The sequence below is a fragment of the Sinocyclocheilus grahami genome, unplaced genomic scaffold (genome assembly GCF_001515645.1).
Source record: "Sinocyclocheilus grahami isolate Dianchi unplaced genomic scaffold, SAMN03320097.WGS_v1.1 scaffold134.1, whole genome shotgun sequence".
Lineage (NCBI taxonomy): Eukaryota > Metazoa > Chordata > Actinopteri > Cypriniformes > Cyprinidae > Sinocyclocheilus > Sinocyclocheilus grahami.
In genome coordinates, this window is record NW_015505313.1 from 1,976,051 (window position 1) to 2,003,417 (window position 27,367).

General features: G+C 37.6%; 1 protein-coding gene across 1 annotated transcript in view; it reads left to right on the plus strand.

Moving 5' to 3' along the window:
* LOC107590901 (MAM domain-containing glycosylphosphatidylinositol anchor protein 2-like) overlaps positions 1–27,367 on the plus strand; it is a 192,126-nt gene that overhangs the window by 150,911 nt on the left and 13,848 nt on the right. The window contains exons 10-14 of the mRNA XM_016279849.1: positions 5,417–5,565; positions 19,287–19,464; positions 20,540–20,571; positions 22,674–22,680; positions 26,136–26,291. Of these exons, the coding sequence (XP_016135335.1) occupies positions 5,417–5,565; positions 19,287–19,464; positions 20,540–20,571; positions 22,674–22,680; positions 26,136–26,291 (522 nt within the window). The remainder of the gene's footprint in view (positions 1–5,416; positions 5,566–19,286; positions 19,465–20,539; positions 20,572–22,673; positions 22,681–26,135; positions 26,292–27,367) is intronic.

Genomic DNA, 27,367 nt, shown 5'->3' on the forward strand with positions numbered 1-27,367 from the left:
AGTTTTGTGTAATGTGATCATCGTGGATTTTTATGTGTAAAATTGCAAAAATATCATTCATTCATGCATGATGGTGATTCAAACCTAATTCACTTCAATAAAGATAGCTATACATGCTATTCTTGTCATGAGCATCAAGGTGTGGGGGCGTTGCGGTGCAAATTCCACTCATGTTTAGTAGCCTACATGTTAACTCAAAGATTCGTAGAAAAATTTTTAAAAAACGTTGGACTCTGTGGTCGATTCTGTGTTAAGGTAAGGCATGTTATTCGCAATTATGTGTTGTGGCTGGGTTGTTATAGGTCTGTGTGACTCGATGTCTTAGGCCTAATTGAATGGAGGAATTATGGTATTCTTCTGTAGCCTGATGACGAGTAACTTTACGTTAACCATTGTTCATGTGAACTCAAAGACAGCCTGATGCTTTGTTTATAGACTATTTGTGGGTGGCTGTTTTTTGTTTCACCTATCAATTCGTCGATAAAGTATAATAGGGTAAATCCTGTATAGTGATTTATCCTATATAGTGCTTGGATAAAGCAAGTAGTGCATACAAAAATACAGAACAGCTAAATTACAAGTTTAAATCATTGTAAGCCCTCTTTTGAGGCACGCGCAAGAGCATCCCCCCCCCCCCCCCCCCCTTTATAAAAAAAACAAGTGAGCTCCCCCAAAGTCTATGGTATAGTTCAAACACTGGCACTGATATTCAGAGCAAGACAGAGCAAAACAGAACTTTTTTCCTTCATGTGCTTGTTGCTTAATTATACATTAAAACATTTTGGTTCTGTGTTGCAATGTCAAATTTAAGTCTTGAATTAAAACCAGTTGAGAACCACCAGTTTATGGTACGTTTGTGATTCAAAACTGTCCCTGTTAGGCAAGTGTAATTCGTGACAGATTTTGTGCTACAATCACATTTAATGATGTAGAAACATTTCTAAAGCACCCTGTTTTTCTAAACTGGCCATTAAGCAGATGTTGATTTTGTCCTGGAAATATTTTCTTATATGCATATTTCACATTATATATGCAGTCATTAAAAACATGTAATGCTAATTTCAACTACAAGCGCTTAACAACAGAATAAATTAAACTGTGTGGATACATTACTAACATTAGACACTTCACTAGTGATTTAAAAGCCACACTTGCTTTTCATTCAAGTTTTGGCCCAGATAAATCCAGTCTAGCATGTCACCTGGAACATTTGGTTCAAACGGTGGAGCAGTTTCTCTTTGATTTCGTGCCACCACATAAGTAGCCCGATCTCATGCCTGCTACTGCACCAGACACTCATGTTTAGAAATGGGAACTGCTAGCTGGTGTTTTTGCCCTCCCTGCTGTTGAATATTCATGGCTGAAATCCCAGCTGGTTGATGAGGCGTCCTGGACCAGAGGAGGATGTGGGAGAGGGAGAGAGCTACCTGCTTTCTGATGCATAGGTTATTCTTGGAGATGTTCACCCCTAATCATTTAATTTGCATTGACAATTTCCTGCTCTGTTCAGCAGGCATAAAAGAGGATTATATCACTCATATCCACTCTCCTTGTATCCGGATCTCTCTCTCTCTCCTCCGTGCTCTTCTGTAGGACATGCTGAAGGCCATTATTTTGCACAAACCATGCATCTATGATGAGCCTCTGCTCGCTGTGGTGCAGGAACATGCTGCAAGAGCTTGAAGCTCTCATTTATCGTTGTCATCATATGGGTTTTTATATGTCTGGGCGTTAAAAGAGCAAAAGCCAGAAAATCCCACGTTCAGTCTGTTTTATTGGAGGTTAAGCTTCCATAATGTTGTATCATGAAGAAAACCTGATGGATTTGAACAAACGAAGGCGAAGGCACCAAATGTCACATGGCCACAGGGTTTTGTGTGATGATTGAACAAATGGCCAATGCATGACATTTCACTTTGTCAGAGCAATGTGCACAACTGTTCGAAGATAAAAAGCTTGAGTATTCAATGTACATATGAAGTGTGATACTGTAGTGGTGCAGTTTTTGTTTTGCACATAAGCTGACCTGGGTTCAGATCCTGACCTAAATGTAAATTATTTGAATTCATGAACCCTTTGAACCAGGCAGAAATGCAGTGTATTGCTGTGGGTATTCTTTTGTCTCTATTCTGTGCATTTTATTTGCTCCATCAACATTTGTTCACAATCACATCTGTACATCATTGCATCACATACACTACCGTTCAAAAAAATGGGTTCAGTAAGATTTTTAATGTTTTCTAAAAAAAAAAAAAGTCTGTTATGCTCACCAAGGCTGTATTTATTTGAGAATTGTTTTTATTTATTCCTATGATGACAAAGCTGTGTTTTCAGCAGCCATTACTCCAGTCTTCAGTGTCACATGAGCTTTCAGAAATCATTCTGATATGCTGATTTGGCGCTCATGAAACATTTCTTATTTTTTATCAATATAAAAAATATTTGTTCTGCTCAGTATTTTTGTGGAAATAGTGATCCTGTTTTTCAAGATTATTTGATAAATAGAAAGTTCAAAAGAAAGCTTTTGAATAGTAGTGTAACTTTTTATTCAGTAAAAACAAGGGCTGTCAAGAGATTTACATAACCTTAATAATCGTTGATTATTTTAACATTAAGATAAGAAAAATATATATGTTCAAGACAAGGTTCAACAAATAGCAAAATGAGTACACACAGTATTACTATAATAGTAGTTTCTATTTTTTGGAAGATGCATTCTAGGTTACTTGCTTAAAAAATCTGACTTGGTTTTCTTCAGAGTGCCTGAGATGTAGGGATGGTGGTCCAGTTGTTGATGGGTTAGGAACTCCCCACTGGCTGATGGCTGCACATTGCTAGGGAGGCAAATATAAAGTATTCATGTGCTGAGATTTAGTATGAGCACAGGTTCTTTGTCATGACAGTGCTGTTATGTGTTTGACAAACACCAGGAACCAGCTTCAATTTCACAAGTATTCAAGTCCCAGAGGTCTCCTGCATGGTCTTTGAAGCTAAAACCTACACAATAGTGTCTACATGCACAGACAAACACACATATATCAAGGATTAGTGGATGTTAGTGTTAGTTTTAAGGAGCATTGAGGGTGTACATGGTATACCGGTGCCAAAAATGTGTGTATAAGGTATCGGTTTTCGTATGTGTTTAGATACTGAAGCACCCTGAGATTAATTTAATGCAGAATTTTTGTACATTTCTTAATCTGATGGATCAAAGATTTGCACTTTAAAGCATGTGTACATTTCCATTATAGAGCATAGTGGACTTACTCTTAGAAATCTTGGCTGCAGGAGCCTCTGGGTTTCTTTTGCCTTTCTGATAAGTGACAGCTGATCCATGTACTGTCTTTCTCCATCTTAGGCTGATTTAAGAGCTCTGTGTTTATGATCCTCCTGCTTTTTCTGTCCACCTTCACTCAAGCATTGATTCCCAGAGGAGTCAAATGTATCCCTAAGCCTTAAGCAGAGTAAACTCGATGGACTCATTAGCATTGGCTCTATTTTTTTTCTCTCTCTTAATAAGCCAGGGATAAAATAAGTGCTGGTGACAGCCCTTATCCCTGACCTGCAGACATCAGCAAATTTTCCCTACCACCACCTTTCCTCACTCTTCTCTGTATAACCCTCCAAGGCGTTTCTACAGACTTGGACGTTCAGAATTTATCTGTGAAGAGGTTTATTCTGCTGGTCATAAATCAAGCTATTGTAGCGAATCAGCTCATGGGAAATATTAATAATTAATCATAACTAGTTATAATTAATTATAAATATTTAGATCCGCTGTAGATATTTAGCTGACCTCTCAGGGTCAACTGTCTGTCAATTCTAAGAACGTTAATTTCCTGGTTAAGGGAAATAACTTTCTTACTGTACAATTCTACAAAGAGCTTGTAGCATAAATCTGCATGATTAAGTGACTCCAGTTATGAGCAAACAATGAACAACGTCAAATGTAATATAAGTAAGGCTTTATTAACTACATAAACAGGTTCAAACACACCTTTGTAAAAAGGTGCAAATGATACCTAATGTATCAATTAATAAGACTAAGTTTGAATACTTGCAAGTCTCATCTGTCTGAAAGAGAGGTTTGATGTAATCTGAAGGTTCCAGTTGATCTTTGTTTAAGTTGGTTGATTAAAAAGAACCAGTTTTGAGTCAGAATCTTGACGTTCTAAGTAGAAAAGTCCATTTCTACTGTGCATTTGTGGATTTTCCTTATGCAAAAGGAAGTGATTTTCCGCACCTAAAATTCCATTAGGTCGTAAATGTATCTGGTGTCAGGGTTGCCATGGTAACCAGGGTCCTGGGCCTTGTGTCGTTGCAAACATCCTGGCATCCAGTTTACTGGGTGAGGGGACTGTGATGATTTGTTAATCTAATGAATAATTGATTTGTTAAATCAAATGACAAATGGTGTGTCTGATTGGTCCAGACGCTACACTATTCTTTGCTATATTTCAGATTTATTTTATGAATTAATTTTTTTTTTTTAGTGAAGTGACAATGTAGCCAATTATTTAAAAAGCCAATAATTTAATTTTAGAAACAAGAAAAGTATCTTTAGAAGAGAATGCTCCAGGATTCAGACAACCTTCCAACCACTCAACTGCATTGTTGTTATTATTATTATGCTTTTTGTTTATATTTACTGTGCTGCCTTTGTACTGTAACAACAGCTATTTTACACATAAAATAGAGTTTCTTTTCATTTAATGAGCATATATTGAAAGCATGTGTTCTCTGCAAATAATGTATTTGTTATTTTTTTGCTTTGATTCTGCAAATGTTTTTTTAGCTTGGTGAGAAAAAGACAAGCCTTGATGCAAAACTGTTTTTTCTTTCTCGTTTTCATATATTCTTTCATGGGCTTGTCAGCTTTCAGCAGATAGAGAGATGAGCTCTCCTAATGGTTTTGCTTTGTGTCTGTCTCCTTTGAACCTCTGATGGAGAACGTTCATCCTTTTTTACCTATTTTCCACCAGCAATGGTTTGTAAATGCATCTACAGTATCCTCTAGAATCACTTCAGTGTACCTGCCGGTCTAAAAAGCAGTCTGTTTTTAATGATCTCTAAATATATACAGCATAATAGCAGAGAGGCACTTTTCCATAATTTTGAAGGAGTTGTTAAGTCTGTTATTTAGCTTCGTTTAGACATGATTATCTTATAAATCAAAACCCTGTAGTTTACTTTGATTAATGATTAAAGTGATTAATGATTAAGTATCCGGCTCCAAGCCAGAGGGAATGAGAAATTTATCATTTTATATCTGCAGCTTATAGCCAACACAAGGTACAGAAATCACATCTGTGCATCTGTCTGAAGTGTTTGTTTAATATTATACAATTTAAATGTGACTGTGACTGAAATTAAATAGTAAATATTAATAAGCCATTATGTATTTGTTTTGTTTCAGGTAAGGCCTATGCACCTGAATTCTACTATGACACCTACAGCGCTCTGTGGCAGAACAAACCTCGTGTCTACGGCTTCAAACTCCAGTGGACTCAAATGAATCCCAATGCGGTCGACCGTATCATGGCTTATCGACTTGGTATCAAGCAGGTGAGTGAGTCTGGACGTTTACTTAAAGATGATGTCAAGTAGTTACCTAGAAAGAAGTGTGTTCTCTTCTTTTTGCTTTATCGGTGGCGTGTTTGAGGATTCATACCAGATGTATGATGTCAAGTTCTTAGAATGTACTCCTTGTATTCATGTTGATTTCATGTGGTATACCATTTAAAAACATGTAATGTCATGTCAAAGATAGTTCACCCAAAAATTTTAATTCTGTCATTAATTACTCACCCTCATGACGTTCCAAACCTGTAAGACCTTCATTCACCTTCAGAACACAAATTAAGATATTTTTTATGCATTCCGAGAGCTTTCTGACCCTCCCATAGACAGCAAGGATCTTTACATGATCAAGGCTCAGAAACGTAGCAAGGAGATCATTAAAATAATCAATGTGACATCAGTGGTTCAACCGTAATTTTACGAAGCTACGAGAAAATTTTTGTGCACAAAGAAAACAAAAATAACGACTTTATTCAACAATTCGTCTCCTCCATGTCACCGTAGCGCCATTTTGGAGAGTATCACATATGTAAACAACATATTCTGTTCTGTGTCAGCAGCACCGCACGTGGATACGTATGTGATACTCTCCGAAATGCCGCTATGGTGACGCGGAGGAGACGAATTGTTGAATAAAGTCGTTATTTTTGTTTTCTTTGCGCACAAAAAGTATTCTCGTAGCTTCATAAAATTACGGTTGAACCACTGATGTCACATGGATTATTTTAATGATCTCCTTGCTACATTTCTGAGCCTTGATCGTGTAAGGATCCTTGGTGTCTATGGGAGGGTCAGTGTCACAATACGCTGGAGCACGGGCACGAGGAAACGTGGAGATTTTACAGAACGAGAGTCTTTTAATGATCCAATAGGGAGACACAGTGCACAGGGATGATGTTAACAACAAGTTGACCCAACAGAGGAGAAATGCACAGACAAGAACTTAAATGCTAGGGATAATTAACAAACACAGGTGCACTGAATGACTAATTAAAATAAATGAGGACAGCAACACAGGGACGGAAACAGGGGCAAAACAACAAAACAGGTCCATGATCCTGACATATCGCCCCCCTTCCGGAGGGTGCGTCCTCGCGCCGTAGAACAACAGAGGGGGGGCATGGGTGGGAACTTGGGAGGCGGCTCAGGAGGAGGATGGACACCTGGGAGGGGGCCGGCAGACAGAGACCAGGAAGGTGACGATGGAGGGAGGAGCCAGGGTGGAAACAGGAAGAACTTGGAGCAGGAGGAGCCAAGCAGGACCCAGGCCACAGCCATGATGGCGACCCACGGTGGAGCCAACGGAGGGAGGAGCCATGGAGGAGGAATATCCGCAGACTCCAGGGGGCCGACCAATGGCAGCAGAGCAGGTGGCGGAGGAGCCCAAGGCGGAGAAAGAGAGCCAACGAGCCAGGGGGATGCCGAGGATCCAGGGGGCCAGGGTGGAGCTGAGAGCTCTGACGACCGAGGCGGAGATCCGGAGGTCCGCGGCAGAGCCATAGCGACTGAGGACCAAGGTGGAGCAGGCGGGAGGAAGGAGCCCAATGGAACCGGTGGGACGGAGCGACGAGGTGCAGCCGGAGGAGCAGAGTCCTGAGGCGATGGCGGGTCTACGCCCGACCAAGGCGGAGCCGGAGGGACGAGGGAGCCTGGTGGATCGACAGGTGACGGTGGTGGTGAGGGAGCTAGGAGCCAAGGTGGAGCTGCTTGGTCTACGGGCTGAGATGGAGTCCACAGATCTGTTTTCCAGTCTATCAGGTCCCCTTCTAAGTCCAGCAGTCCCAGATGTATAATTAGCTCACCCTCAGCCGCGGTGCAGTGGGCAGAGCTCCACTCTGCGCTTTCACCGTCCACGGCTTGCTCCCTCTCGTGGGCAATGTCACCGGCTCTCGCACGTGGTCTGACGGGTGGGGTTCCACATCCGGGGCGATCCTCCGCTCATTCGCTCGACATTGCGCTGGCTCATTAATCGCGGCGGTGATGGTCTCTCTGTCATCGGTGGGCTCGGGCTGATGCTCCGCACCGCGGGGAGATGGGGGGCTGGGCACTGGGTCTGGAGTGAATCTGATCAGAGTCCATTCCACGAAGGCGGCGAAATGCTTTCGAGGACTATCTTCGGACGACAGCGCTCTGCTCGCGGTGTTCAAGCTAGTGTCATAGAATGAGCAGAGCACGTCGTCCGGGTAGCTGGTGGTGCTAGCTAACAGCCGGAACAGTCTCGTATGGTCCTCGAGAGATCTGTCCCCCTGCTCCAGCAGGAGGAGGAGGAATTCCAGGCGGGTGAAGGGATCCATAAGGGGAAACACAACGGAAACAAAACACTGAGAGAAAAAAACGGAAACAAAAACGGAGGGTAGACACACGGAGGTAACTGTATTCAGTCGGGTCATCTGTCACACTTTGCTTACGGGAGGAACGAGGAGACGTGGTGATTTCACAAAATGAGAGTCTTTAATGATCGAACAGGGAGACAGAGCACAAGGATGACGTTCACAACAAGTAGACCCGACAGAGGAGAAATGCACAGACAAGAACTTAAATGCTAGGGATAATTAACAAACACAGGTGCACTGAATGACTAATTAAGCTAAACAAGGACAGGAACATGACCAAATAAGGGAACACAGGGACAGAAACAGGGGCAAAACACAACAAAACAGGTCCATGATCCTGACGGTCTGAGAGCTCTCGGAATGCATCAAAAATATTTTAATTTGTGTTCCAAAGATAAAGGAAGGTCTTACAGGTTTGGAACGACATGAGGGTGAGTAATTAATGACAGAATTTTCATTTTTGGGTGAATTATCCCTTTAATGTGAAGTTTTTGGTTCAAATTATCTGATAATTTAAGAGACTTATTAACTTTGTGACACGGTCATGAGGGTCTGCAGGGCTCTATGACATCATTTCCTGTTGTCAGCAGTATTGTAATTAATTAAAAATAATATTTAAAAAAAGTAAATTAATACAGTTAAACTGCATTGTAAATTACAAGCATGCTATGATGCATATATATTTATTTATATTTAAATACATTTATTTATTTGTATTTCTTGAGTAAATTACTAGGTGAAAAAGAGCATCATGTCATTGGGTCGTAAATAAGCCTAGTACATTTATAGCTAAATTTTGAAAAAAATAATAATATAAATAAAATTAAAATAAAAGTGCTGAATGTTCGGTTTACCAGAATGCTAAGTTATCTTTTAAAAAGCCACAAACAATGCAAATTAAATGCACCTTCTTGGCTGTGAAAAAGACTGTGAGCTGTGCTCATGGCAATATGTAATTGTTTATAGACTGTTCGCATCTTTATTGTTTTAGTGTAGTGTCCATGTTAATGGTACATTTGGCCTGTGTGCAGAATGGTGTGCACAACTGCTTATTACAAGTGCTAAATTAGTATTGAGTTAGAACAAGTTCAACTGTCAACATCCTACACATATAGGATAAGTCAAGGAACATTATTAGGATTCATGAGAGACATCTATAATTACTGTTTACGTAGTTCATGTCAGTGAAACAGATACATTCTGTTTATTGAGTCGGGCTAATATTTGACCAAGAGCTTTAGCACTCTGCGATGCTCTGTACTGTTCCGCCTCGGCGTGCATGGTCACGCAGAGCAGTGTGGTTGTCAATTACGAGTCATCGTCGCACTGTTCTGTCACCCTCTCCTTCACACTTCCTCTGCTCAGCTGGAATGGCAGTGTCCACGGCCATTTATAATGACATCATGTGGGGTGATTTATTCCTTGTCAGATTCGCCTTTGCTAGTGGCTGCCTACTGGTGCTCAAAGTCAGTTCAAAGTAAGCGTAGCACGCTTCGCCATGCCATACTACTGTTGTTGTTGTTGTTGTTTTTGCCGTATCCTTTCCTTCCTCTCTCCCTCTCATTCTCTCAGGCTTTTTGCCATTTCCATCAAGGTCTCTGCCTCGCTTGTGTTCTGGGATTGCATTATTAGTAGTGTTTACTAGTCTTAGCACTCTGCTTTTAATGCTCAAGGGATTGTTGAACTTGAGATGAATTTTGTGTTTGCACATGAGTAATATTGGTTTCTAGGCAGTTGACGCAAGAGATGTCCGTGAATCTATTTTTAATGGCATCATTTTAGGCTAAAGGTATAGTTCATCCAAAAATGAACTTTAGGTCATAATGTACCCAAATGTTACTGCCAACCCGAATTCTGTTATTTTTTCCAGGAACACAAAAATAGTAATGTTTGAAAATTGTTTGGAGCTCTTTTTGTACATCGACAGTTACTGACTAAAATCTAGCTCCATAAAGACACATTAAAGCACAATAAAAGAATACTATTTTTAAACTCATGGTTTTTATTGCAAGTCTTCTGAGGCCATATGACTGCTTTTATGGTACTTGTGGTTTGTTATATAGTTGGTCATGTTTTTTCATGATTTTAAAAGAAGTTTCTTATGCTGAACAAGGCAGAATTTATTTGTTCAAAAATACTGTGAAATATTATTGCAATTTAAAGTTTTCTATTTTAGTATATTTTAAAATATCCTGTTAAATTTTCAGCAGCCATTACGTCACAGTCTTCAGTGTCACATGAACTTTCAGAAATCATTCTAATATGCTGATTTGGTGCTCAATGAACATTTATTATTATTGTCAATGTTGAAAACAGTTTTGCTGCTGCTTAAAGGAATAGTTCACATTTAGTAGTTTAAAACTACACATATATTTAATGGATTATCCCTATTTATATTGGGTCATAAAGGCTACATGTATGATTATAAAAGAATCAGCAAAATGGTGTTTAAAGTGGCTGTAGATGCAAAATAGCATGTCACACCGCACGCAGCATGCCAACTATGCGCCAGCATGCAGCCATAGTTATGAACAGCCCTAATGTTTCTATGATCTAATTTTTCACTACACAGCCTACGTACTTCAAGTTTAACAAGCCCTCTTAACATTTTTTCTGTGCTTATGGCACTTAACACGCTGTTGTAAAAGTCATCCTAACTTAGATGACATATAAGGTTACACCTCTGCAGTGCTGCAAGTTGCTTCAGCCTTATGTTTAGAGGATGTTATATAGCACGTTGTATAACGACTCATCTTTAATTAAAGGGATTTCAGAGTTTACTTTAATGGGAATTTAGTGTCTTTAAGGATATTGTTTTAGCACTATCTTTAGCTCCCAGGCTAGAGGAGAAATAGAAGCCTCTTTAACTGCTGCATTGTTTAGTTTTCCAGGCGTAGTAAAGGCATTTGCACATAAAGCTTCCAAATCCACATTATAGAAATCTAATTCCTATGAATTCCTGATAAACCAAATTTGGCTCCTAAAAGTGTGAAGTATACGAGATGTTTGGTGTGGAAAATACTCATATTGTTTCTCATTTCCAAAGCCTTGTTATTGTTTTTTTGTTATCCAGTTCAGAAATATATTCCATTTCATATTCAAGGTTTCACAGAGTTCATTTCCTCCTCTGAAATTATAACTGCTTTCTTATTACAAGTAAATGAATATCACTATTATCAATCGGTGCCCAATGTAAAATGGAGCCACGAAGCACCTGTGGGATGACAGGTGACCTTCAGCCCCCCCATTTTACCCCCAAGAACTTGTTGTAGCGTATTTGAATTGCATTCATGCTGTAAGTGTGTCATCATATCTCTGCAATGTTTCAACAGCATTGTGAGAATCTCTCTATTGATCATACTTTCTATGTAGTGCTGATAATTTGCTCCGAAGCAAGCTGAAAAGCTGCTGAATAATACTGAATACAGCTTATATAGGAATGCCGCGATAGGTGTCGTATTCCTATAGGTAGATGTGATCAGCTGAGAATCAGCTGATGCAAGCTTGACTCACGTGACCTGCCAGAACTAACGCTAAAGCTTAATTAATCAGCCAGTTGCAGCTTTGACTTTTCACTTGTTTCTCACCATTCCCATCTCACATGTACACTTTGGGATCTCAATGGGATCTCAAGGAAGGCAAAAGAAACCTTGCTCAGGTTTGGGCAGTGTTACTTCCAAGAAATGAACAATTTTCTGCATTATTCAGTCACATATTTTGTAATATTTGTTATATTTTGGTTATATTTGTTATATTTGGCGTCTTTGGAGAAAATGTAACTGATGCGGATACACAAATGCACACATACACTGTTTGCATGCTAATAAAACATCAAGGCCCCCACACACAGATTCAAGGACACACTTCTGCACTTCCATGCACGCACTTTCACACTGAGACGCACACATTGCTGACGTGTTTCTCTTTCAATCTGTGACATAAATGAATGTAGGCCACCTTTTCACGCTATGAATTGTTTGTGCATAGGGACAGTGTGCTAGGAGACAGTTTCATATTTACAGTACCATAACAAGAAGATATTATTTTCCATTGTAGCAAAGGATTTGTGTCAGTACTGTAGCAAACAGCACTCGGCAGTCATCAAGCTGGCCTGCGGTCTAATTCAAAGACTTGCACGACATCGACGCATGGCTGTTCTCTGGAAATATGCAATTTACATTACACCGGATGAAGCATCTAAAGGTACAATGTCCTTGGGCCTATGCGTGGGCTAACGTTAGCATAAAACCTTATTTACAAACGAAGCTCGTTGCTATTAGTGTGCATTATGACAAAATAAGTCTTGTGTGAAGTCTTATTACTGGGGGCACGCTGGAGCGGTTACACTGATGAAAGCAATTCATATTTTGCCTGCGCAGGTATGCGTGTATGTGCATATAGTTTGTTATTGCAGCTTCCAATCTCTCACTCTTTTTTTAGTTAGAACTCCCTTTTTTTTAGTTAGAACTCAAGTAAACAACCATTTTTCACTCTCTGCTGTTAAAAAAGAAAGAAACTGAAGCAAATGTCAACAGGGGATTTGTTGTATAATGGCTCTAAACTGCATCAGAAATGCAGTGGACACAAACTGACATTAAAGGATTAGTTCACCCAACAATGGAAATTTGCTGAATATTTACTCACCCTCAGGCCATCCGAGATGTAGATGAGTTTGTTTCATCATCTGAACAGATTTGGAGAAATTTAGCATCACACTTTCACACCAATGGATCCTCTGCAGTGAATGGGTGCCGTACAAACGACTGATAAAAACATCACAATAATCCACAAGTATACCACATGACTCCAATCCATCAATTAACATCTTGTGAAGCAAAAAGCTGCATCTTTGTTAGAAACAAATTAATCTTTAAAGTGTTTTTAGCTTCAAACCATTGCTTCTAGCTAAAATATATGGAAGCCCGTTTCCGCCACTGAATAAAAAATAAATAAAGGTAATTGCGAGTTTTTATCTCACAATTCTGACTTTTTTCTTGCAATTGCAAGTTTACATCTTATGACTCTGACTTCTTTTTTTAAAATTGCGTAATACAAACTCGCAATGATGACCTTTCTTCTCAGAATTGCAAGATTATGTCTCGCAATTCTGATTTTATAACATGCAATTGTGAGTTAATATCATGCAATTCTGTTTTACGTAGTTTATATCTCGCAATTCTGACTTCATTTCTCAGAATTGTGAGTTTATATCTCAGAATTGTGAGATAAAAAGTCGCAATTACCTTTTTTATTTTTTATTCAGTGGTGGAAACGGGCTTCCATAAAATATGAATCCCCTATCCATAATATTGCTTTCTTCAGTGAAAAAGTCATCTTGTCTGAATCAGGAGAGAAATATGCACAGATCAAGCACGTTTACAAGCGAAAACAGTTCTTAACAAATATGTTGGTGGATTTTGATGTGAGAGGAAAACGGGATGGACTTATTGAATCCTATTTTGGCCAGAAACTATGTCAAAAGTTAAAACGCCTTAATGACACACAGCTTTTTACTTCACAAGATATTAATAGATGGACTGGAGTTATGTGGATTATTGTGAGGTTTTTTATCAGCTATTTGATCTCTGATTCTGACGGCTCTTATTCACTGCAGAGGATTCATGGGTGAGCAAATGATGTAATGCTACATTTTCCAGATCGGTCAGATGAAGAAACATATTTGAATGGCCTGAGGGTGAGTACATTTTCGGCAAATTTTCATTTTTGGGTGAACTTTTCCTTTAAATGCACATGGGGAGCATCAATGAAATGCCAGTTTGCATCATTTGACCTCATTTATAGATGGGTTAGTCTATATTTAGTAATCCTGTGTTGCTCATAACTCACAATAAAAAGAGTTGACAATGCTTTAGCGTGCCATAGCATGTTTCCCAATGGAGATATAGAATAGATGACGTTTCTATGTTTAGCATTTGCCGTGCACGTGACTCATGCATAGATATAAGCCAAGGTTTTAGTGCTGCAGGGTGTAAGTACTTAAATATGCATTAAGGAGAATTTTGAGATGTTCATAGATCAGCACTGCTTCACTTTTTGAACTTGTCCAGATGAACTTGCTGTGAGGAAAGTTTTGGTTTAATTCAGGAAACCTTCTGTTTGAGATCAGCACATTTCACCTTTGACCTTGATCATAATTAAGCTGGCTATCCAAATAATTTGATTTCATAAACTTAGTATATTAACACTTGCAAAGAGTTCTTTTATTAACTTTTATTAACTGCCTCCAAGTATGCACTGAGAACAAAATCATCATAATTTGCTTTAATTGCCATGTTTTGAATTGCAAATCAGCCCCTTTTTTCCTTAGATATCTTCGATCAAATACTAATGAGGTTCTTATTTACACAAAATATAATTTCCTTTCTCCCATGTGGAGTTGATGTATCTCAGTGCACAAAAAGGTGTTTCGGTTAGAATTTGCATAAGGGCAGAATGTCTTGTTCTCTTCATATCAACCGCCCCATCCTCCCTTCATCCCCAACTCTTTCTCTGCTCGTCTTTATACAACAAGATTTGCTGAACGATGTCATGAATGAGAAGTAAGCCCAGTTGCCATAGCAACAAGCCATTTTACCTCCGACCGGCAACATCTATTGCAATGCAGAACAAAAAAAGGTAGAACAAATGAGGCAAAAGTACTTTCGTTGAGAGCAGGTGAATTGGGATGTTTTTACTTTGTGTTATATTTGAATCCCAAAGACAGCTGTTATTTAGCGAGTGTCGCACACACCTTGTGTAACCAGCAAGTTCCAGTGCCGCTAGAGAGATTATTTGACCTTTCCTTTTATTCATAAGAACAGCGATGGTGAGCGCTGATGTAGCAGTGCTGTAGAAGATCATGTAGATTCTCATTCAGTCTGACTATGAATTTCTGTGCCGATATCGTAAGTGCAGTTTGTTTTTCCTGTATTCACCACTGGATTACTGGGGCAGTTCCTCTTGAAAGGTTAACACAGATGCGTGTGGGTTTTTTTTTTATTAACCTCGCGTTTTGAGGATAATGTTTCTCTGTTTCTGGGACCCAAAGAAGAGGCCTGTATTCCTCTCTCTGATGATGGTATTTGAATAAAGGTCATGTTCAGAGGAAGGGAAATGTCAGGTTTGTATGTAATGCAGAATAGCCTTAAATTATGCTGTGTGCTCAAATGCGAGTGGCGTAATTGTGCTCTGTTTGATTCGTAATCAGAATTCACTGCCAAACTGCAACAGCCCCAAGATTTACCGAAAGGGGAAAATATATGCGGTTCAGAGCACAGATGGTTTACAGAGAAACCAGGAGGGAAACTCGAGCACTGTATTCGGAATTCTTAAGCTATGTTAATGAGTAGAAGATGAAAATTACTTTATAAAAATATAATAATGCTTCTCTCGCGAGTGACCCCAGAGAAACCCTTTGGCGTTGAGACTCTGCTGATTGTGAAACTTTGCGTTTTCCTTCTGCTGTTGGCAGCTTTGCCACATGTGTCTCAGTAACGTTGTGATGAACCCTGTCACGATGTGTATCCTCACAGAATAGATTACTGGCCTGAAGAGAAGTTTCATATGCTTTGCTGCTTTCCCAATACTGTAGGTGTGAGTATAAAGGGATAAAAATACAAATTCTGTCATTATTTACTCACCCTCATGTCATAACAAGTTTCATGTTCACCACTGCATTTATTTGATCAAAAATACATTAAAACATTATGGAATATTATTTCTATTTTAGTACAGTATATGTAATTTATTTCTATGATTGCAAAGCCGAATTTTCAGCAGCCGTTATTCCAGTCTTCAGTGGACATGACATTCTGATACAGTTCAACATCTTTTTTTCGAATGATTATAAATGCCTTTACTGTGACTTTAGATAATGTAATGCATCTTTACTAAATAAAACTATTAATTTCTTTCAGAAAAAAAAATCTTATTAACCTCAAACCCAAATTGTAGTGTATGAGTTGACCTTTTTTGATCACTATTCACTTTTGTTAAATGGAAAAAGTGCAGCTTGAACATTCTGCCTAACATTTCCTTTTTGAGTCCTACATAAGTTAGAAAATCATACAGGTTTGGAACAATTTGAGAATGAGCAAATAATGAAAATACAAAGTCAAAAATTATAGTGAACTATTCCTTTCATCATGCCATATAACAGTTAAAAAGTATAAAGCTAAAGTTAATTTGCACTTGGACACCAGTATTGACTTTCTGCAGCGACAAGGCTCATTTTTCTCATGTATACAGTCAGCCAAGGTCACTTTCTTGGACCACAATAGATTATTTTTCAAATTACACAGATTTAAGTTGGGTGTTATATCAGCGGCACCAAAGTTGAAGCATTTGGTCAGAGCTGGTTGGTTCTTCAAGGTTGTTTTGTCAGCCCGTGTGGGCTCTCTCTGCCCCTTGCTCTTCACACTCTCCTTCAGTGTGAGGGCTGTATGCTTCAATATTGGCCCCTCACATTCACAACAAGGTTTAGAGTGTCTTGCTCAAGGATGTGTTAAGATTTGAGTGCTGTGTTGGAAGAAACAGAAGGTCCCTGGAGCTGTGCACACTGAACCACATGAAAAAAGCAGATGCGTAAGATGAAATCGCACCCAAATGTGGTGTTGAAGGATGCTCCATGTCAAGTGTTCCTTGCTAGTGTAAAAAAAACTTAACGTTAGGTTTTTCTTGTTTTGTTTGGAGAAGGTTAAGAGTCATTTTTTGGCATGCAGAAATTATCTGTGATTCTCTTCAGTGGGGTTTAATTGAGTTTTGGGGTTTAGCAGCTTTACATAGATAAGATCAAATGCTGCTGAAAGCCGTCTGTGATGATACCACTTATGAATGAATTGATTTTTTTTCTCTCTCTATTTCTAAAGAGGAGAGACTTTGAAATAAGCTGTTGTTGTATGATGCATTGCAGGAGTAAGGTGCTTTGGGGAAAGAACGGTCTATCTTTTCTTATATGTGCCCGCACCAATGCTTTTCCCCTCTACAAGATCTGCAGGCATGGAATTAGAAATCTCACAGAAGCAATAAACAGTAATTGGATTTGGCGATGGAAATCTCGTTACCAGGAGAGAGAGAGACCCTGATGGGAACACTGGCAACTTCTCAGGGCTATTGCTGCCACCCTTCCCTCCTCTCTCTCGCCCCACTGATTTAACCAATCATCTTGTATTTGAATCCAGTGAGACCCGCGGTGACGAGGCTGACTGCCGGGGGAGTCTGTGTACGGCTGTCAGTCAGCGAAGCTCTGAGACAGTAGTCATGAGGCCAAGATCAACAGCCACCACATAACAGTGTCCTTCCATCGTTGTGTATCTACAGCCTGCCTGATAGTTGTCACGTGGCAAAAGTTCAAGTTTGCAAATGTTCACAATTATTCTGACCAACTGCGCATATGATGGCCAAAGGATCTCAACAATCCATGAGAATAATAACTGGCCCATTGTAATGATAATGTTAGTAATGACCCGTCTGTTATTGCTTGGACAAACAGCCATTGTAAAGCAGATTGCAAATTCATTATAATGTATCATATTGGCTTTAATGCATTAAAGCCAATATGATATAAAATAAGTGTTTAAATACTTTTTTTAATGTTAAAGGTCCTGTTGTGCATGATTTATTGATGCACGTTGTTAAAAATAAATTGATCAATAAAATGTGGATAACATTTACATTTTCTTCAAGGGAGTATCTTTTCCTTTAAATCTATTTAAGGATTTGTTTTTTTCTTTTGAATATTTTCTTTCTTACTGTGCCAAAGTTTTGGGGCAATACTATTTTATGTTTCTGAAAGAAGTCTCTTTTGCTCACTAAGGCTGCATTTATTTGATACAGTAAATACAGCAATATTGTGAAATAGTATTGCAATTTTAAATCATTTTTTAAATAATTGAAATGTAGTTTATTCCTGTAATGGCAAAGCTAAATTTTCAGCAGCCATTACTCGACTCTTCAGTGTCACATGATCCTTCAGAAATCAAAATAATATGCTGATTTGGTTACCAAGAAACATTTCTTATTATTATCAATACTCAAAACAGTTGTGCTGCTTAATATATATTAATATTTTTGTGATGCAGTTTTGCAGGGTTCTTTAATAAAGTTAAAAAGAACATAATTTAAAATTACAAATACATTGTAACAAAATTTAAAATGAAAGTTTAGTCAATTGAATGCATCCTCGCTCAAAAAAAAAAGTATTTATTTCTTTCCAAAAAAAAATGGTAGCGTATTTAAGATTGTGGAAGAAAAATGTGTTTTAAACATCTTTTCATGCTGACTTGACGCTCACAATTTGTGTACTTTCCTCCGAAGCAACTTTTGTGTTTACCCTCGCTGGAAATGAAAACTTTTAATCCTAAATATTTGTAATGAAAGATGTATGAGGGCTTTGAGCTGCTGAGTTGACATGAGACTAGACAAATGAAAGCCCAGGGTTTTCGCAAACACTTTCACAACTTTCAGATTCTCTGTTAGTGATTAGAACACTCATTTTGGTTTGTTTACTGCCCGGCAGTTCACTTCAGGAGATCCGGGAAGATTTCATAGGTGCTGGATTTTAATTAGATATGTCCTCTCATGTACCACCACAATAATGACAAGAGGCATCAGCTGAAATCCATTTATGCTTTCCTTCAAGCCCGAGCTGAAGGAATGAATTGACTTCTTCTAATATTGCACTAATTCAGCTTGCTGTAAAAAGTTAATTGAGAGGGTCAGGGAGCTAAAATGCCTTGTCAAAATCAATTAGCCAGCTCACATATCTCACAAAAAATTCAATAATGTTTATTTTTGCCCATTCAGGAACTTTTTGTGATTGTCACCTCATGCGCTTTCTTTCCTCAGTGAAAAGCATCATTGTTTGAAAATGTCACCTCTGCTGTGTGTAGGTGTTTGTTTAGAGAATTTGTTCTGATTTGCATCAGACAAGTGGGGCCATTTCGGGAAGCGCCTGTGCATTTTGATTAAAGCCATTGGCCGGTGCCATTGTAATCAGAAAAGATCAATTTGAAGTAAAGAAGACTGTGTTCTTAACTTAAAAGTATGCCGAGAGAGAAAAGTACTAAGAGAGGAATAGACTTTATATCATAATAACTCTGTGAGACATTAAAATGGCCACAGAAATAGATGTGGTCAGCTCTTTTCAATATTATGCTCAGTATGTGTTGTATTATAATATTAATATGTTGAAATTATGTTTTTAATTAATAGTACAGACTGAGACATCCTATCACGATGTATGCTTTTTGTTCCCGAGAGACTCTGTGTTATTAAAAGGACCTTTTGGGGGATCATTACTTATGTGTGTGCTGGCTTGATGCTTAATCATAAGGTGTTGAAATAAAGAACATGTAATTATGCTCTTTTCCTCAGACGGGGCATCAGAGATGGTGGGAGCAGGAAATCCCGATAGAAGACAACATCCAGAAAGGAGAACTACTTACCTACAACCTTACTGAACTCATTAAACCCGAGGCCTACCAGGTCCGCCTCACACCCATAACACGATTCGGGGAGGGCGATTCAACGGAAAGGATCATTCGCTACTGTGGTAAGAAAAAACTTATTTGGTTATGATCATGTTTGCTTTTAGTGTTCTCAGTATTTTGTTACAAAAAAAGAGAAAGTGAGTATTCAAGTACAGTGGGGTCAAAAATAGGGTTTCACAATGTATTTGTACCATATTAGCTATCAACATTAGAATTTTTTTTTTTCATTTATTCATCGATATTCAATGTTTGTGCATGTTTTCCCCCTATTTTTATATTTTAATTAGACTTTCTTTGCTGTAATCTAACAGTACATTTTAAAAAACACTTATGAACACAGGAAATCCTTAATAACAGTTAATCTTTCAAATCTCTTTAGCAAATTTCAAAATCCCCTTTTTTCATGCTGTGCATTAAGATATTAATATTAACAGTTTATTTTAGTTTTTAATTTAATTTATTTTTATTTTATTTTACAAAATTATACAGAATCTTAATTAAACCATTTGTTGGTTACTGTATCAGCCATAAATTGAAATGTTTGCAGCCCTCTAGTAATAAAGTCCTTATTAAAACTCTGAAATTCATCTATTTTTTTAGTACACTATTCTCTCAAATTATTATGCATTCAGTTTAGTTTTATTAATCATGGTTATTATTATACAGTAATAAAAAATGCTAGATTTTGACCAAAGCTCTCAGACTTTTGGACCCCACTGAATGTTTCATGCAAATATATAACTCCTTGTGAAAAACATAATAATAATAAACTAAGAATCATGTTAGTGTACTAATACTGACAGAGATGAATGTCTGTGTACTGACTGTTTTAAAGTCAAGGTCATTTATTTAAAAAAACTTCAATATTAGATTATTTGACAGCTCCAGATATTGTGCAAATGCCTCATCTTTTTATTGAGAAAGAACACTTCATTGATTCGACTCTTTTAAATATTTGTGTACAAATCTGCTAATCTAACAAATAACCAGCAGGGGACATTTAAAAAATAATTTTTATGTAATAGAGACCTCTGCTGGCTGTGTACATGAAAAATGCACATAATGCTCATCTGTTGACATGCATTTTAATAGCAACTGTTAGTAGATTGATCATATTGTTTTGCTTTGTGCTTAAAGAGGCCAGTCGAGAAACAGGTAACGTACATCCAGTCCTAAACCCTACGTCTGTGGTGCCTGAACCCCTTCCCTTCTTTACTGGAAAACCAATCGTAAAGTGGCAGCTTTATGACTTCCCCAATGGCTGGATGCACTCGGGCACATTCATTAACTGTGCACAGTGTTCTGTTATCGAGGTTGCACAACCCCAGTGTGATATTAGAGGCTCTTTAAAGGCTCTGTCTTAATTTTAAGCCTTTGCTTATGGGTAGTAGACATGAAATATTGTGGAAAAGGTGTGACGTGCTAGTCTCCATCCAAAACTATTTTAAACAGCACTTGGTTGTCGAGCGAATGCCCTTCACCCTCTGTATGGCCTATAAAAATAGGGATTTGCAAGAAAAGACCACAGAAGACCTGTGCAGACCAGATGCCATTTCAAAAGCAGAGAAAAAAATTCGCAAAAAAATAAATCATTTTTCTTCCATCCGGTCATTATTTCATTTATTCTGCTCATAGTTTATTCAGCAGCTTACCCATGTGATATGAAGCCCTATGGCTCTACACGGTCTTTGTGTCAGGTAATGGAAATACCAGTGCTAAAAAATTGAAAATGTCTCATTTCATAACATCTCCCTCTCTGCTATTCCGTTTCCCCTGAAGTCATTTTGCCACAGGGCTCATGGGAAAAGACCAATACCCAACCATGTTGCCAATTGACCTAATAAGTTGCAAATTGGTCCTCCAGCTGTTCCTTATATGTACATTTAACTTTTCCGGCCTCTTATTGCTACCTGTCCCAACTTTTTTGGAATGTGTAGCTCTCATGAAATCCAAAATGAGCCAATATTTGGCATGACATTTCAAAATGTCTCACTTTCAACATTTGATATGTTATCTATATTCTATTGTGAATAAAATATAAGTTTATGAGATTTGTAAATTATTCCATTCCTTTTTTACTCACAATTTGTACAGTGTCCCAACTTTTTTGGAATTGGGTTTGTAAAACGGGATTTATCTGTCAATCTGAAAATTTTACTTAATTTGTCACAAAATAATAGTGAACGTTATTTGACATAATTTGAAATTATTTTGAATAGTCCTTTTAAATGACATGAGGAAGAGAAGTATTGCCAGTTTAAGTTAAGCTCCACTCTCATTTAATATTTTTCGTTTTTCACAATCTCAGCTGCAAAACATTACGTTTACATTTATGTAGATGGCAGATGCTTAAATCCAAAGTGACTTGCATTGCATTCAGCGTATACATTTTTTCAGTTCATGTGCAACACCAATGAATTTTAATGCCAAAGGGGTTGTTCACCCAAAATATGAAAAATCTGTCATTTTTTCACCCTCATGTCATTCCAAACCTGTATGACTTAATTTCTTCTGTGAAACACACACACACAATATATATATATATATATATATATATATATATATATTTGGAAGTATGTCAGTGTTCTTTCAGTCAATAGCATCCAGTGATGTTGACTTTTATTGTATGGACAAAAAAGGTTCAAAATATCATAAGAATCATATAGATTTGGAATGACATTATTTTTGGTCCATATATGTTTATTTGACTTTTTTAGTGAATGTAGAAAATGTATTCACTAGAATGAGCTAGAATCAGCCATTTCCATGACATTTCAGTGAGTTGGGTTGTTTTTTTCCTCCTGTACTTGGTGATTTTTATTCTAAAGGCAAGCCATTGCAACCTGTGGCAAAGGTTGCATAGTGTTTGTTAAGACTTTGAATGGCTGCGGTTCAAATTCATTCACAGACAGTGCCAGACAAATTAACAAGCCACCAAGAAGAATTGATGGACTGTGTCATTTGGTATCATTCTATAAAGCAGTTATTCAACACATAAACTTGCTGCTGCCTGTAGATTGCTTTGGAAAGCCACCAACTGGCAGCTATTTATGAGCCTTTCAGAGAACACAAACAGGCTGAGAGGACAGTGCTAACAAGATATTATAATTGTATTGTCAAATAGTTAGTACTGTACACCTCACTACGTCTTCACTATAGAATTAGGTTGTCATAAATGGCATTATTTGTTTGTTTAGTTGTTTACTGCTGATAATATTAATAATAATGACCGACTGCAGGTCATTTAAATGCTAATTTAAGTCAATGCGAGCATTATAGCAAAATGGATGAATATGAAGTATGCTGATGAGGAGGCATGTATGATTCTACTCATTATTTTTTATACAAATTTGATTATGTGTGGGATTACTTGGACTCAGTGATAACATATTGTTTCTAAGATGCCTTCGGGTTTTGTATGAGTATCGCAAAACCCAGTCTCTATGATAAGACAACATGGCTTGTACAGTATCTAGCCTGAATTGCATTACTCGGCTCTGCACATTTATGTTTTTATCTGGCTTGTTCAAATGAAAGGCTTGAATATGGTTGGATTTTACCTTAAAGCTTGCCTCTGAGTAGGACAGCAGTGAATCCTCTCCGAGTGGGAGATATACTGGGTCTAATTGCTTGTGTGTTTAATGATGTTGACATTTTGCTTTTGCCTCCTGCTCCAATTGCTCTAATTGTACTTTTACTGGGATACAGAGAAAGGCAAAAGGAGAGAACATGGAGCCCATCAATTTAGAGAGTGTTTTAATGCGGCACGTGTTTCCAAATATCCAACATCTGTTTGGTTTAACCAAAGCAGGCCTCTCCTCCTTACCCCATTTAGAAAAACAGCTGGATGGTTTACAAGAAGGGAACTGTAACCTTCATGGAATAATTAGCTTCTAAATTATGATTTCGCAATGGGAAAAAAACAGCTAGTCTGGAATAGTTAACTTTAAATGTGATCACATGTGAGTGAGACATATTGCTTGTGCCATATTTTATTTTTATTTAACAGTCATCTGCTGTTAAATATTTTGCGATCTTAAACATATTAATTCAACCTAAATTCAATTTTTATTCTATTAATAATAATCCTGTTAAATCTTGTTAATTTTTAGGTATATTATCCAGCATTGTAATAATTATTTTTTTACTCTATAATTATTGTACTTTAATAAGTGTTTTTATAAGCATTTTAGCATGTTTATCGCTGTATAGCCAGCCACGTTTTTTTTTATGTATTATTTTCCATGATAAAGTGTATATTGACTTTCCCATTCACATTAGATCAGTTACTTTTATAAGTAAAAATCACAATAATTTAATTAAAAACAAGATAATTCATCTGTGTCCGTGAATGTGTGCTGTCACACTACATATTTGACTCAAAAAAGTGAACATTAATGATTAATTTAATTTGAGGTTATATTTTTTTTTTTAATGATTTATTTTAAATAAATGTATTTATTTCTTATTTCATTTATTTATTTTTACTAGTAACCTAATTCATATTATTGACTCTTGAATGGTAATGAGCCAAGGAAATAACCTTGATAACAGGGAGAGCAGCAGCCATTTAGGTTTGAAATGTCCCACTCCGTTTCATCCCTCTTTCTCTTCATGTCCAAACAAATGAATTTTTATAAATTGAGTTGAGATACTTCAAAAATCACCTCCACAACAGAAAAGGCATCTGTTTCAAGGAATGACTCACTAACATTTTGTCTTCCTTGACAAAATCCTCTGTTCCCATTAAGGCTGCAATTCCCATGACACTTCCCATCATTCACTCATTCATTCATTTGTAAATTCTGTGTATGTAGACAGACATTTGCTAATTAATCTCCTCTTCTATCCCCCTCCTGTCAACTTTTTACTTTTTCATTTGTATCATCAGTTTCATGTGGAGCTGTTCCCCCTGCAGTTCACAAAGCAGACATTTACACTGACAACCCCTTGTGAACATCTGCTGTGTTTGAACGCTGTCGTGCTAATCTTTCTCATTATAGGAGCCTGATCAAATGCCAGAACCGATGCCACTTTTCCGTCCCAGAAGGCAACTGTCGCACTGTACTCGTTTTACTGCTGGAACGTCAATTTGAGAGACACATATTGATGTATTTCTTGAAATTCTTCTGCCGAAGTTAGAGATATGTTTTCAAACATCTTCTGAGAGGATGACCATTGATTTTTTTTCCTACATAGACATTCACAGCTTAGCATAATCACTGCTCTTGGAGGATCCAAACACGTTTTCTGACTTAAACAGGATTGCGCAGTTTTTTTGTATTCTATTAAGGCACTGAGCTAAGTTGGTTGAAATAGGGATCGGTTTCAGTCTCACTATCACTTCCACACATGCCCTCTGAAACCTTTCTTCCACAATGCACCTTAGCCCTCATTGAGGCTGCCTGAAAGCACACGGCTTTCTGCCACGCTCAGATAGGCTGCTTGTGAATGGAATGAAGTGAGATACAGGTCTTTATGGTTCACCTGAGCATTGTACAGCCCCATAGCGACCTCTCCCCACACAAACACCCCCTCCTGCACTGACACGCTATTTCATTTCCCTTCTCTAACTGTGATACATGGTAATGATGCCCAAAGCACTTTCTAAACACTTCTCTCCAAGGGCAAGCACCATTCTCCCCTCTCTGAGTCCCCTGCTGTTGTTTATAATGGTTTATTAATCAACTATGTACCAGAAGCCTTTTACAGCTCTTCTCTTTTCTGTTTTACAGCACCGGTGAATGGCAAAAAAGAGCAGTAAGCAATTAAAGAAATATAGCCTTTGACTTTTGGTGTTAAGCATCATTAAATGTTCAAAATGATTTCAGAATCCATTAACATTTATATGTATGATTCTAGCATACATACACTAACGTTTAAATTTTTTTGAAAGAATTATGTTCACCAAGGCTGTGTTTATTAGATCAAATTTGTAAATAAACAGAAATATTTTTACAATTTTAATATATTTTAAAATGTAATTTATTTCTTGTGATGGCATGAAGGCAGATGGTTCTTTCAGAAATCATTTTAATATTATGATTTTGTGTGATATTTCTTATTATTATCATTATCATGTTGAAAGCGGTTGTACTGCTTAATATATCTTTGGAAACCGTGATACAGCATTTTTTTTTTTTTTTTTTTTAGGATTCTTTGATGAATAGAAATATCAAAAGTAAATCTTTTGTAAAATTATAAATGTCTTTATTGTTGTTTTTATCTAATTAATGCATCCTTGCTGAATAAAGGAATTATTAATTTTGATTTAAAAAAATGATGGCCCTAAACTATTGATCAGTAGTGTATGTATGAATAACTTTTACAAATTATAGATATTTGAAAGCAAATACAAATGCTTTCAACTCCTATCTTATCATTGTGTTTTATAATAAGCAAAAAAAATCATTTCAGTCCATTTCATCTGTGGATTTTAATGGTCAGACATATTGAACACACGCACAATAAATGATTGAAACTTAGAAAGAAAGGTTGACTTATTTCAAGAATGTTAAAGAACTCAGATGATAAATGCAGTCTTAAAAAGATTTGTACAAATGTTTGTCTCTAAAAATCTTTAAAAAGGCATGTTTTAGATGCTCTCCATATATTGACATTGTATGTTTCAAGTATCTGACTAAACATCCAAAAACTAATTTATGTATAGCTTTGTTATATGCTCTTTCTGCACACTCTTCATTGTACTGTTTCTCTGCTGAACCATTCATAGGTAAGTTTCACTGCGGCTTTGATGAGGACACCATCTGTATGTTCATCCAAGACAAAACCGAAGAGTTTGATTGGACAAGACATAGTGCTTCCACCAGGGACACTAAATATACACCCAACACTGGGCCCAGCAGCGACCGCACCGGCTCTAAACAAGGTATACGGCACATATGCCACTCAATATTAAATCAAATCTGTAAGTTAAATTTAACACTAGAACCGCCAGGGGTCGCTGTACACCTAAAACCGCCAGTGGGTAAATTTTACCCACACACATGACAACTGTTTTTATATGGCTAAAGAACATATTATTTCACTGTATTATGCCACTTTCTTCACAAAGAAGTGTCTAGAGTCATGAAATGATTATGTCTAGTCATCAACTATATTTTTGTCCTGTTGTTTTATGTTCAAGGCTTTTTAAACGCAGGCTACACTAATGGTCAATATAAGCTAAACAAGCCTGCACTGACAACGAGAATTAGATGGAAGTAAATACATATTTGGGTGGTGTAATATTACAATACAATGTCATTAATCAATATATTAAGATAACCTATGTTATTTAAAGGAACACTCCACTATTTTTGAAAATAGTCGGTAGCACTTTTAGCTGCAGCTTAGCATAGATCATTGAATCTGATTAGACCGTTAGCATCTCGCTCAAAAATGACCAAAGAGTTTCTATATTTTTCCTATTTAAAACTTGACTCTTCTGTAGTTACATCGTGTACTAAGACCGACGGAAAATGAAAAGATTTTCTAGGTTGATATGGCTAGGAACTATACTCTCATTCCGGCGTAATAATCAAGGAACTTTGCTGCCATACCGTGGGTGCATCAGGCACAATGATATTACGCAGCGCCTGAAAATAGTCCCCAGCACGCTCCCTGTGCAAGCAGGTGGTCACATTGGTTATGTTGACGGAAGTTAGCCTATTTTCAGGCACTGCGTAATATCATTGCGCCTGCTGCACCCATGGTATGAGAGTATAGATAATCAAGGAACTTTGCTGCCATACCATGGGTGCATCAGGCACAATGATATTACGCAGCGCCTGAAAATAGTCCCCAGCACGCTCCCTGTGCAAGCAGGTGGTCACATTGGTTATGTTGATGGAAGTTAGCCTATTTTCAGGCACTGCGTAATATCATTGCGCCTGCTGCACCCATGGTACGCAGCAAAGCTCCTTGATTATTACGCCGGAATGAGAGTATAGTTCCTAGCCATAT